The sequence below is a fragment of the Phocoena sinus genome, chromosome 9 (assembly GCF_008692025.1).
Source record: "Phocoena sinus isolate mPhoSin1 chromosome 9, mPhoSin1.pri, whole genome shotgun sequence".
NCBI classification, from domain to species: domain Eukaryota; kingdom Metazoa; phylum Chordata; class Mammalia; order Artiodactyla; family Phocoenidae; genus Phocoena; species Phocoena sinus.
In genome coordinates this window covers 104,944,113-104,957,662 of record NC_045771.1, presented here as the reverse complement: position 1 = coordinate 104,957,662, position 13,550 = coordinate 104,944,113, and the positions used below count along the sequence as shown (strand labels likewise).

The following is a 13,550-nucleotide window of genomic DNA, read 5'->3' as shown; positions in this document are numbered from 1 at the left end:
CACTCACCAACTTTATCAATACATTGCCCACAGGAAACAGGTAATTGTGACAAATCTTGTAAATTGCTGAAAAGCTCACAATCTAAAACATTTTAAATGAATTGTAGTCAATTGTAATTTAGAATACTTTTTAGAAATAAACAATTGATGTGATTTTGCATTTCTACATGCCTCATTTTTGACAGCAGATCCATTGGTTTTATTTGCTTGTTTGCTCCATCTCTCACACAGCTCTTATTCTTACCCATGTTTATGTGTAATCTTCAGAAAAGATGTAGAAATTATATTGATGTAGCAGAAATTGTTTTGTCAAAGATTTCATATTTGTTAGTAGTGCATAACACTAACAATGTTAGGTTTATTTGGGTGACCTCTATGCTAAACATGGATTTTTATCTGCAAAGGCACTGAAATATTTGCCTAATGACTCAGGCTGATAGGAATCATCATAAACTGCGTGCCAATCAACAGGACAACGGGATACTGGGGAATATAGTACATATAGATATACTGGAACTAGATATAGTAGAATAAAACAGCACAATTAACAACTCAACCTAATAGACATACAAAAATAAATCTTTTGCAAGGACCATTTACAAAAATTACCACATACTATTGCCATAAAACAAGTCTAAAAATATTTCAAATGTTTTAAGTCATACAAAGTATATTCTTTGCCCACAAGACTATTATGACAGGTCAAAACACCTTAGAAAATCATGCATTTGGAAATATAAAAATGTATTTATGAATGAGTGATGGGCCAAAGAAGAAATCATAAAGGAAACTAGAAAATATCTTGAACTGAATAATAAAATGTTGTACAACACAAGGAATATAGCCAATATCTTACAATAACTATAAATGGAGTATAACCTTTAAAACTTATGAATCACTATATTGTACAGCTGTAGATTATATAATGTTGTACATCAGCTGTACTTCAATTTAAAAAATAAAATCGATCATGGGAGGAGTGCGCCTCCAGGGAAGGAAAGGCCAGAAGTGATTCCGCCATAGTTGGGACCAGCCTGGAGCCAGTGAGGGTCCCTGACTGAAGACCCAGCAGGCCAGCTTTGAAGAAAACCTAGAGAGAGGGCAAATTACAAATCATCCCCAGACTACAGGAGATACAGACATGGCAGAAGGGACTTGGATCAGGTCAGAAGCCAATTTCCCTGTGGTACCTAAGTGGATCCTGATGAATTTACCCTTGCAAGTGAAAAAAGATGACATTACATACAAAACTGGAAGTGCACGAGTAAGAAGAGATTGAATAATAACCCATACATGCCTTTTGGGGCATTTAAGCACTGAGAAAACCCTCTGTGACCCAGAGACTCACAAAGCGAGAGGAGTTGTCATTCTTCACGGTCTTGGCATTGCCAAAGGCCTCCAGCAGGGGATTGGCATTGATGATTTGATCTTCCAGAGTTCCCTGCAAAGACAAGAGCAGTCCTCACATCTGGGCTTCCTGAGCACTCTGACAGTCTTGATTCGGGACACACCAATCAGGACCCCACCTGCACTTTGCCACTTTCATCCTTCTTCTCTCCAGTAACTGCAATTGTTGCAAAGTACTGGATAACACGCTCCTCTGTGTTCACAGTCTTTCCTGCTCCAGATTCTCCACTGTCAAACAGAAACCAAATAATAGATCAGAACTACAGCTTACATTGTCAATATCTAAGACAATCACCACAAACCAGAGAAGAAGAAAAAAGTCACTTATGTGGTCAGGATGGACTGGTTCTCATGATCTGTGAAAAAAGAAATCAAGACCATCAATTTTTAAAAAATAGTACACATCCAATATGAAGATTATCGACTCTGTTCAGATTAAACATAGTTTATTCTTTTTAACATTTTGAAGATGTTGCCTGTGATCTTGGTTTGTGTGTTGATCCCAGATAGTACTTGCCTTCTTGCAGTAAAATTTGTGAAAATGAGAGGCAAAGAATCATCTGTTTCTTCTTAAAGTATTATTAATTTTAAAATTTATGGGAAATTTCAAACATATACAAAGGTAGAGGACATAATGTAAAGAGCTCCTATGTACCCATCATACAGTTTCAGCAGTTATTATTTGGCCAGTTTATATAATTCTATACTCCAATCCTAAACTCACTCAGTTATTTTAAAGAAAATTCCAGGCATCATATAATTTCATCTGTAACTATTTCAGTAAGAATCATACAATTCTGAAGTTTCATTTAACAGATGAAGAAACAAACCCAGAGAGAAATAAGTGATTTTCTAATACTTACATAGCTTGTCAAGATATTTAGGTCAATAGTTTATATATTTTCTGCTACCTGGCCTCCTCCAGGTTCTTCATATTAATTTGACTACTGCTAATTCTAAAAAAGGAAGAGATCTGGAATTGTAACTGTTGGTGCTCATTTACTTTTAGTTTCCTTGTATACACACTCTAAGGGATAAAAACAAAAATTATCACTAAAAATAATAAAATAAAAAAATAAAATAGAATTATTGTAGCAACGTGTGGGAATGCAACTATAACAGTGCCTGGAGGAAAATATATAATCTTTTTTTAATAATCTTAAATGATATGTTATAACAGAAGAAAACCTGAAAATTTAAGAACTAAGCAAGCATCCATCTCAAAATGAGAAAAAATAATAGTTTTTTAAGCTGAATGGAGGATATAATAAAGATAAAATGAGAAATAAGAAAAGAGAAAACAAACATATTTTAAAAGAACACCAAAGCCACAAGTTGGTTCATTGATAAACAATTGATAAATATCTGCCAATGTCAATCAAGAAGAACAAAAAATATATAACTTTGGGGAAGCCAAATATAATGCTGACCTCATAAAACTGTGCATCCCCACATAGCCTCAAAAACAGTGCAGGAACACGACAAATGACAGTATACAAAAACCTTACCATCACCATAACTAGAAGGCAGAGAAATTCTAAATTTCAAATTACTGCAAGTTCAAAAGAAAAGAAAACAGAAAATCCTAACAAGTCATGTCTCAACATCTCAACAGAAACCCTTTTTTTGGTAAATAAGGACAGCTTTGGAAAAATTACATGGTAGACAAAAGCCAACTTAAAATTGGTCAAAACCGTGGATAAATAGACAAAGTCTAGGACTAAAAATATAGATAATGTCAAAGTCTAAGTCTACAGAGAAGGAGTTAAAAGAACATGTGATTTGAGATGGCAGTTTCTGAAAGGAATTGATTATGTAGGAGAAGAAGGTTAAAAGAAAAAAAAAGAAGGAAAAGAGGAAAATTTAAGATCCTGAAAGGCAAAAAAGAATTATTTAATTGGAGATTTTACAACCCCTCTGGTAACAGTCAACTAAGATAAGGAGAAAACTTTATTAAAGAAACTGTACTTTGCTACACTGACAGAAGAGGGTACCACTGAACTACAAATATTAAACCACACAAAATTCACAGAATTAATTAAATAAAACTGTAATAAGACAGAAAACAAGAATCAAAATACCTTAGTGAAGAAAATTCCTCCCCAAATCAACTTTAAAAAATATTGTAATATAACACTCTGAAGTTTGTTATATATTTTCAGGCAAGCATTTGAGAATATGAAAATTGCCTGCATAAAGAAATTCAAAGATTTACAAATAAAATTTTAGGTGAAACAAGTGAAAGAAAATTCATTTCAAAATTAAGACCTAATTTCTAATTACATTATGCCCAAGGAAACTAAAATTAAATAAGATTTAATTAAAATAAAAATTTAATGGGGGACTTTGAAGAAAGGCAGGAAGACATCCAAGAGAAGAAGAATGAAGAATTAGTTAAAAATATCTGAGTGAAAATGGTTGAAAAGGAAGATAAGCAAAGATAAGCAAAGAAGAAAGAATATATGTATAATTGGAGTCCCTGAAAAAAAACTAAATGATAGAATGGAAATAATATGTTAAACCAGGGTCTCTCAACTTTGGCGCAATGACATTTTTGGGCTGGATAATTCATTGTTGTGGGAGAGATTTTGTGCAGTGTAGGATGATTAGCAGCATTCCTGGCTTCTCCCCACTAAACACCAGTAGCACCTTTCTTGATGAATGAAAATCCATTCTTTTTTTTTTTTTTTTTTCCAGTACGCGGGCCTCTCACTGTTGTGGCCTCTCCCATTGCGGAGCACACGCGCTGGACGCTCAGGCTCAGCGGCCATGGCTCACAGGCCCAGCCGCTCCGCGGCATGTGGGATTTTCCCAGACCAGGGCACGAACCCATGTCCCCTGCATCGGCAGGCGGACTCTCAACCACTGCGCCACCAGGGAAGCCCTGAAAATCCATTCTTAAAATGCTAGAAAGTGGACAGCAAAGGAAAACAACAATAGTACAAAGTGAGAAAAAAGATAACAGAAGAAATTAATGAAGTACAGGAGATGGAGTAACATGCACTCAACTATCCTGCCTTAATAATGTAGAAAACTGAACAAATTTTGAGAAATAATGGCTTCCAGACACTAGACAAGAGGCAGTGAAGTACTAAGCTCTCTGAGGAAGGAAGAAGAACATTGTGAACTCCACAATCATACTGGCTTACTACCCGGAGACAGTTTCTAAACCACAGTCCAGGGAAGGGAAATCCATACAAAGCTTCACACTTCCATGCAGTTGAGGAGACAGAGATTGGTGTTCTGGGGGTGAGGGGCAAGTCAAGCATAATTTGCAGAGTAGGATACCAGGGAGGAGGGAGCTACAGCAAGGGGGCTCTGGAGATCTGGGAGAGAGAATGAGCAGATCTTTGAGCAATGATCTGTGCCTCCTTAAGGGGAAACTACCAAAGCTGAGGAAACACCTATTGTAAAGAACTGACATGATCATTTTCTGAAGCTCAAACAGGCAGGGGATGTCCATGTCCCCACAAAGTAGAAGGAAGAAACTTTTTAGTTCATGGGATGTCAGGTGGACGCTTCAGAAGGATGTCACCTCTGAAGTCAGGCTTAGTTAGCCTTACTCTAAAGCTTCCTCTGGACTTTAATAAACAAAGCTTAAAAGCAACCCTCAAAAGCACCCAACTGATTTCAAGTACTGAACTTTGTGCTGAAACAGAATCTAACACTATTTAAGTATCAAAATAAGTTCTAGTAACCAATAAACTAACATCCAAAATAAGCAAAACTCAATTAAAAATTGATTTTTATGCAAAGGAGAAGAAAAATATTACCCATAGTCAGGAGCAAAAGTAAGTCAGTAATGCCAGACACAGAAGTGACAGACATGAAGAAACAAGCAGACAGGGATATGTTCAAGCAGCTATTACAAATGTGTTCCCTACATTCAGGATGTAGAGGAGACCACACTATGATGATGTGGAAAATGGGCCATACAAACAAGACTCAGAAGGACTTCTAGAGAAAAACACCATGTCTAAAATGAAAGATAAATGGATAGCTTCAAGAACAGATTAGACACTGCAGAATAAAAGGTCAGTGAAATTAAAGACATAGCAGTAGAAACTCGAACATGAAATACAGAGAGAAAATTAACAAATAAAGCATCAGTCAGCTGTGGGACAGTGTCGAGCAGTCTAACATACATGTAGTTGGAATTCCAGGGTAAAAAGGAAAGTGGAAAAAAAATATTTTGGGAAATAATGGCCCAAATTGTTCCTAACTGAAGAAAATCATGAATCTTCACATCCCAAAAATTCAGCAAATGCCAAGCTGAGTAAAGATAAATAAAACCATGCACATCAACCACATTGTGGAAAAACAGTGATAAAGAGAAAATCCTAAAATAGTTAGAGAAAAAATATTATGTACAGAGGAACACATGTAAAAATGACAGTAGGTTTCTTGTCAGAATCTGTGCAAGCCAGAATAAAATGAAAACACATTTTAAATTTTTAGAAAATCAACTATGAATACTTTAACCAGAAATAACACATTTCAAAAATAAAGTCAAAACACACAAGGACATTTTCAGAAAAACCAAGCTGAGAAAATTCATTGCTAGCAGACATAAAGGAAGTTCTTTAGATAGAAAAAACTAAAGTATATGGAAATTTGAATTTCCACAATGAAATGGATTTGAGATCAACAGAAATGGTAAACATGTGGGTAAAAATAAAATACTATGTTTTGTTTTGAAGTTAAAGTATACTGACTGTTAAAGAAACAACCATTACAGGGCTTCCCTGGTGGCGCAGTGGTTGAGAGTCTGCCTGCCAATGCAGGGGACACGGGTTTGTGCCCCGGTCTGGGAAGATCCCACATGCCGCGAAGCGGCTGGGCCCGTGAGCCATGGCCGCTGAGCCTGCGCGACTGGAGCCTGCGCATCCAGAGCCTGCGCGTTCCGGAGCCTGTGCTCCACAATGGGAGAGGCCACAACAGTGAGAGGCCTGCGTACAGCAAAAAAAAAAAAAAAGAAAAAAAAAGAAAGAAAGAAACAACCATTACAAGTAGTTAGAGGTTATAGCATATGTAGGAGTAAACTGTATAACAGTAACCCAGGGAATGTCAGGATGAAATGTCAGGGGATATGCTGTTGTAATTTTTACACCATTTGTGAAATGGTGTAATATACTGTAAACCCTAGAATTAAAGACATGTATTGTAAATCCTAGAGTGACCATGATAAAAGAAAGAAAGAGAGAGAGAGAGACACACAGAAAGGAAGGAAGGAAGGAAAGAGAGGAAAGAAAGAAAGCTAATAGGCAGAGATAAAATTAATTGTAAAGAGGAAAAAAATTACCTTAACTAATCCAAAACAAAGTAATGCAAAAGGAAAAGGAGGTGAAACAAATAGTAAATAAAGCTAGATTTTAAAGCTAGATTTAAACCAAATTATGTCAATTGTTATATTGACTCTAACTATATATAATTAAATTTAAAGTCAGCAATTTTTATGTTGGATTAAAAAATTAATACCCAACTATATTCTGGCTACAAGAAAACCATGTTAAATAGAAATAGATAAAAAGTTTAAGATGGGAAAATATATACTGCCACAAAAAAGAGTTAAAGAAATCAGAAATATCTGTAATAATATCAAACGAAGTAGATTTCAGAACAAGAAAATTTTACCAGATAGATATTCCATGATGATAAAGAAGGTCAATTTATAAAATGACCTAATAACACAACTCAAATACATGAAGCAAAAAACTGATGGAACTGAAAAGCAGATCCACAATCACTATCAGAGATTTAAACACTCCATTCTTAGTAACTGATAGAAAAGGTAGACAGAAAAAAAAAGTGAAGATAAAGAAGATATAAAAAGAAGATATAAAAAAACATTATTGACTGACTTGACCTACTTGGTTATAGTCCACACAACAATAGCAGAATAGGGAATTCTTGTCAATTCACACAGAGGGTTCACTAAGGTAGATTGTATTCTGGGACATAAAATAAATCAATAAATTAAGAGAATTGAAATTATACACAGAATACGCTCTGATTGCAAATGAATTAAAGTAGAAATCAGTAATGAAAGGTATCAGGTAAAGACTGAAGATGCACACACATGTTTAGGGTCTAGCAATATAGCACGTGGTTACTAAAGTTAAGTCATGATAAAGTTAAGTCTACCCCAGAAATGTAAAATTTGCTTAACTTTAGGAAATTGGTAAACATAACTAACTGTATCACAGTAGAAAAGTCATATACTCATCTAAACATAGGCAAAAAAAGAAAAAAGTTTGATGAAAAGAACTGAAAATATCCTCAACTTAACAATAGATAACTATGAAAGGTAAATCAAACAATATTTGAACTCTACACATTGGAGTTCCTAGCCAGCCAAATCAAAGAAACATAAAAATAGTATAAAACTTAGAAAGTGTTAAACAAATCTATTATTCTTGATAATATGATTATGCATGTTAAAAATCCAATTAAATCTGCAGTTAACTTACTGAAATTAAAAAATGAGTGTAATAAGTTTTCTAGAAATAAATATTATTATAAAATCATTAATTGTATTCTAAATATCAGTGAGAAGCAGAACATTTTTTAAGTTTAAGCTATCATTTAAAATTGCATCAAAATTATTAACTATTGAGTAATAAATCTAACAAAACATATTCAAGAACCCTGTGGCAAAACTAGTACATGTATTGAGAGAAATTTTAAAATACCCAAATAGATAGAGAAATATACTATTATCTGGATTGGAAGGCTCAACATTTAAAGTTTTTTTAGACCTTTCTAAGTTGATTTACAGTTTCAATGTAATTTCAATCAATATCCTATCTGTGTATTTGTGGAAATTGAAAATTTCTTTATAAAATGGATGCAGAAACCAAAGAATCAGAAATAACCAAGACTATTCTTAGGAAGAAGGGAAAAATCAATATTCATTTGTAATAAAAACTCTCAACAAATTACATTTATGAGGGGACTTCCTCAACCTGATATTTAAGGCAATCTGTGATGAACTAAGGCTAAAGTAATGATGAAAGACAATTTTCTTTCTCTAAAATCAGGAACAAGACAAAAATGCCTGCTCTTACCATCTTTTATTTTCCATCCAATGGAGGTAATGGCTATTGCAGCAGGGTAAGGAAGAGAGGTAGAAGGTCATAATATTGGAAAGGAAGAAACAAATCTATCTTTACATAGAGATGACCTAATATTTATAAAAATCCTCAGGAATCTTCAAAACAACTACTAAAAGGTAATAGCTGAATTTAATTAAAGGCATAAAGTTTATAGTTAATATACAAAAAACCAATTGTATTTGTGCATATCAAAAGCAACAATTGGAAATGAAAATTCAAAAGATTCTGTTTACAATAGGGCCAAAATCAACATAGAAGTTTAGTGAAACACATGCACGTTTCTTCACTGACAACTAGAGTACATTGATGAATGAAATCAATTAAAGAAGACCTAAATAAATGGAAAGCAAACCAGGTTTATGGACTGAAAGACTTATTATTGTTAATATGTTAATGCTTCCCCAGTTGATCTATAGATACTTTCAATGCAAACTCCATCAAAATCTTAAGAGACACTTTTGAAGAAATTGGCAAGCTGATTATAAAATCAATATAAAACGGAAACCTAAAATAACTAAATCAATTTTGAATAAGAAGAATAAACTTGGAGGATTTATGCCACCTGATTTCAAGTCTTACTATAAAGTTACAATAATCAGTACCAAAGGGAAAATGATAGATACAGATTAACGGAACATAAAAGAGAGTCCAGAAGTGGAGCCGCCTAATATATTGCCATTTGATTTTTTTAATGTGCCAAGGCATTTTAGTGAAGAAAGGGAAGTCTTAATATATTACTAAAACAACTGGATATCCTATGGGGAAAAAAATCAAGTTTTACTATATTAACATATACAAAAAATTAACCTTAAAATGGATAATAGGCCTCAATATAAAATTAAGATTGTAAAATTTTTTTAATATTTAGATTTTCAAAATGCATTGTTAAGAAAATGAAACAGCAAGCTACACAATGGGAAAATATTCACAATCACATATATGACAAAGGATTTGTATCTATAATGTATAAAAACCTCTTAAAATCAGTCAATAACAAGACGAACAACCCAAGTGAAAAATGAACAAAAGATCTGAACAGACACTTCACAAAAAAAATAAGAATGGCTAAAAAATACATGAAAAGATGTTCAACATGCTGAGTCATTAGTGAAAAACAGTATATCCCCACAATGGCTAAAATTTAAAAGACTGAAATTCCAGGTGTTGACAAGGATCCAGGACACTGGAACTCTCACACACTGCTGCTGGGATTGTGAAACATTACAGATACTTTGGAAATTCTTTAACACTGTTTAGAAGTTAAACACACACTTATCAAGTGTCCCAGCCATTCTACTCCTAGATATTTACCCAAGACAAATTTAAATGTACATCCACACAATGACTTGAACATAAATATTCAAAGCAGCTTTATTCATAATTGCCAAAATGTGGAAACAAATGTTCACATGCATGTGAAAGTATGAACAAATTGTGGCATAGTCATACAATGGAATAGTATTCAGCAATAAAAATCTACTGATACATGCAACAACATGAATGAATCTCAAAATCATTATACTGAATGAAAGTAGCCAGAAACAAAATATTACATACCAACTGATTCTATTTAAACAAACCTCTAAAAATGCAAACCAATATAGAGTGACAAAAAGCAGATCATTTTTGCCCTGGCCTGGGAACAGGGGGAGATATGGACGCAAAGGGGCCTGAGAAATACTTCTGCAAAATATAAATGCTCTGGATCTTGTCTGTTGTGTTTTCATGGATATACACAGCTATAATATGTCATCAAATTGTATGCATTTATCGAATTTAGTTCCTTGCAGTATATTATACCTCAATACAGTTTATTTTTTTAATAAAGGATATGATAAACAACTTTATGCCAGTCAATCTGACAACTTAGCTAAGATGAGAAAATTCCTTGAAAACACAACAAAACTGACATAATAAGAAAGTCTGAGGAGCCCTATACCTATTAAATAGCTTAATTGATTATCAAAACACTTTCTACAGAAAAAACTCCAGGGCTAGGTAGTTTTACTAATGAGCAAGTTCAGATATTTAAGGAAGAAATAATATCATTTTACCCAAATAATATATTTGAGGACAAAAGAATCCTGTCATCACAATATGAAAAAGATATCACAACAAAAATTAGTCTGATATGAACAGACAAAAAAATCCTTAGCAAAATTTTACTAAATTGAATTTAGTAATATATAAAAAGGATGATACATCACAACTAAGTGGGGATTATTCCAGGATTGCAAGATTTGTTTAGCATTCAAAAATCAGTGACTGTAATTTACTATATATGTTCTCAAACCACCACAGAGTTAAATTAAAAATAAATAGCTATAAGATGTCTAGGAAAACATCAAATATTTTTAAATTAAACACCACAATTCTAAATAATCCATGGGTCAAAGAAGAAATCACAGGAGAAATTAGAAAATGTTTTAAACTGAATGATAAATTTGAAAATGAAACATATCAAATTTTGTATAAAGGAATTAAAACTCTGCTAAGAAGAAAAAAATAGTCTTTTGTGTATATATTAGAAAACAATATATGTTTCATTTTCTTAACAAGAAAGGTCTAAAATTAATTAAATACATTTCAATCTTAAAAAAATTATTAAGCCAAAAATAAGAAATGAGTAGAATAGCATATATTTGTAAGTTTTAATTTAATTAGTAGGAGTACACACACACACACACACACACACACACACACATACAATGTAAATTTCCAAGACAATAGAGGAACGTAGGAAAGCATTAAATCTGGTGGATCCAAGACGTGCTTTGAAAGAAGAAAAATGCAGAATAAGAGAAAAAGAAAGCATGGTGAATATAAAACATTAGCAATTTTCATTTACATCTAATCTTTTTTAACTTATTATTCACCACTTCTAGGATGATGGAGAACCACTTTTACAATCAAACAAGAAATATAATGCAAAAGACTCATTTTACAAGTCCTCTACACAAAAGTAAGCATTTTTCTCCAGTAGAATTTGATTTTAAAATGTATTTCTTTTTTCTTTGATAACACATCTCCTTTGTGTCCACAATATCCTGGATCCTGTGAGGAATTCAAAGACTATCAGACACAATTCTTTACTTACTTACATTGATTGCTAAAATAAACAGTTGAAGGAAGAAAACCTATATTTAATAGAAAAATAAAACCAAAACAGAAAGGAAAGGCTCAGAGAGAGAGGACGAGATAAGGATGTCCAGCATCTTAGAAAATGAAAGCAGAGAAGTTTGAAGGAGAACTTTTTTACTCAGTTGAAAATCATATAGAGTATCTGTTATGTGTCCATGCCCTAGGCTGTGAGATTCACCAGTGAATAAAAGAGTCCTCCAATGAGCACTCACTCCAAAGGGAGACGGACAATAAGCCACAAACGTAATAAGTAAATAGATCATATCTTAGAAGGTGATGAGTCAATGAAAAAATAAGAGAGAAAAAATAGAACAGGATAAGAATATCAAGAGTGTCCTGTGTGGAGTAACAGGCTTCCAGAATAACTAGGAGGTCTGGGTAGGCCTCCTTGAGCGATGAGATTTGAGCAGGAACTTGGAAGTGAGTGCTGTGCAGATATCTGGATTGACTACTTCCCAGTCAAAGGGAACGTAGAGCAAAAGCCCTGTCAGAAGTGTGATTGAGGTGTCAAGGAAGAGCAAAGGCCAGGAGTCTACAGTGCAGTAAGAGAGGGGTAGCAAAAGAAGAGGTCAGGGAGTACCCAGGAACCAGATCTTGCTGGGCACTTGCAGAGACTGTAAACAGTAGGGTGTTAGCAGTGAAGTGGCCAGATCAGACTTGTGTATCAAAGTAGTCATGGTGGCTGCTGGGTTCAAAGTGGACCGGGTGAGGGGAGAAGCTGGGAGACCAGGCAGAAGGTTGCTGCTGTCATCTAGGTCAGAGATAATGGCATTTTGGAGGAGCGTGGTAGGAAGTTGTAACAGTTGCTGGCCTCTGGATACATTTTGAGAGCAGAGTCAACACAGTTTCCAGACTGGAGATTGTGAGTCTGAAAGAAAGAGGCATGGAGAATGATTCCAAGGTTTAGGGCTCTGCAGCTGGATGGACTGAAGCCATCACTTATCAAGATGAAGGCCGGTGGAGCAGGTTTGGAGGGAAAGATCAGAGGTCAGTTTTAGATGTGCTGAATATAAAGATGCTCATTAGACATCCATGTGGATGCGTCAAGTAGGCAACGGGGTCTGTGGGTCTGCAGTCTGGAGGAGAGGTCTGGGCTGGAGGAGCAAGTCTGGGTGTCATGGCTTATGGGCAGTGATGTCAAGCCCCAGCACTGGATGAGCCAGAGGAGAACAGAGCTTGAGTCCTGGCATCTGTACATCAAGAAAGAGGAGAAAAAGCGGGGTGGTGCCAGCACAAGGGACTGAGAGGAGGGAACCAATGGGGGGTTGGGGGGAGGAAATGCAGAGACCTAGTGCTTGGGTGGCAAACTAAGAAAGTGCTTTAGGGGGCAGGGGAGTGAACATCATGTGAATGTTACTGACTCCTCAGTGGCAGGTAATCAAGATCAGAGGTCTAACTTCGACCATCAGGGGCTGAGTGACCTTAAGCAAACAAATTCAGTTTTCTAAGCCATAGCTTATTTATTTGTAAATTAATGTTCTTCTTGCCCTGCTGCAAAGCTCAAATGAATTTCTTTTCGGTAAAGTGTAAGATGTATGTATATACGTGTATGCATTCGTTTTCTATTGCTGTGTAACAGATTACCACAATATGGCAGCTTTACATCATGCCCATGTAGTAGCTCACGTTTGCATAAGACAGAAGTGCTGGCAAGTGCCCGCTGAGTTCAATGCTCAGGGTTCTCAGGCTGGAATCAAGATGTCAGCAGCGGCTGAGTCCCAGTCTCCCAGGATCATTCGGATTGTTGGCAGAATTCAGCTCAGCGCAGCTCTAGGACTCACAGGATTTGTTTAAGGATGACTGAAGTGTGTCTGCTGCTGTTTTCTTGCTTCTTTTTAGGGGTCACCTGTTTAGGTCAGAACCACTTAGGATAATCTGCCTTTTATT

At 35.0% G+C, this 13,550-nt stretch overlaps 1 protein-coding gene across 1 annotated transcript in view; it reads left to right on the top strand.

The window, feature by feature from the left end:
- SPATA48 (spermatogenesis associated 48) overlaps positions 1-13,550 on the top strand; it is a 67,859-nt gene that overhangs the window by 15,578 nt on the left and 38,731 nt on the right. Inside the window, exon 4 of the mRNA XM_032642590.1 lies at positions 11,408-11,484. Within this exon, the coding sequence (XP_032498481.1) occupies positions 11,408-11,484 (77 nt within the window). The remainder of the gene's footprint in view (positions 1-11,407; positions 11,485-13,550) is intronic.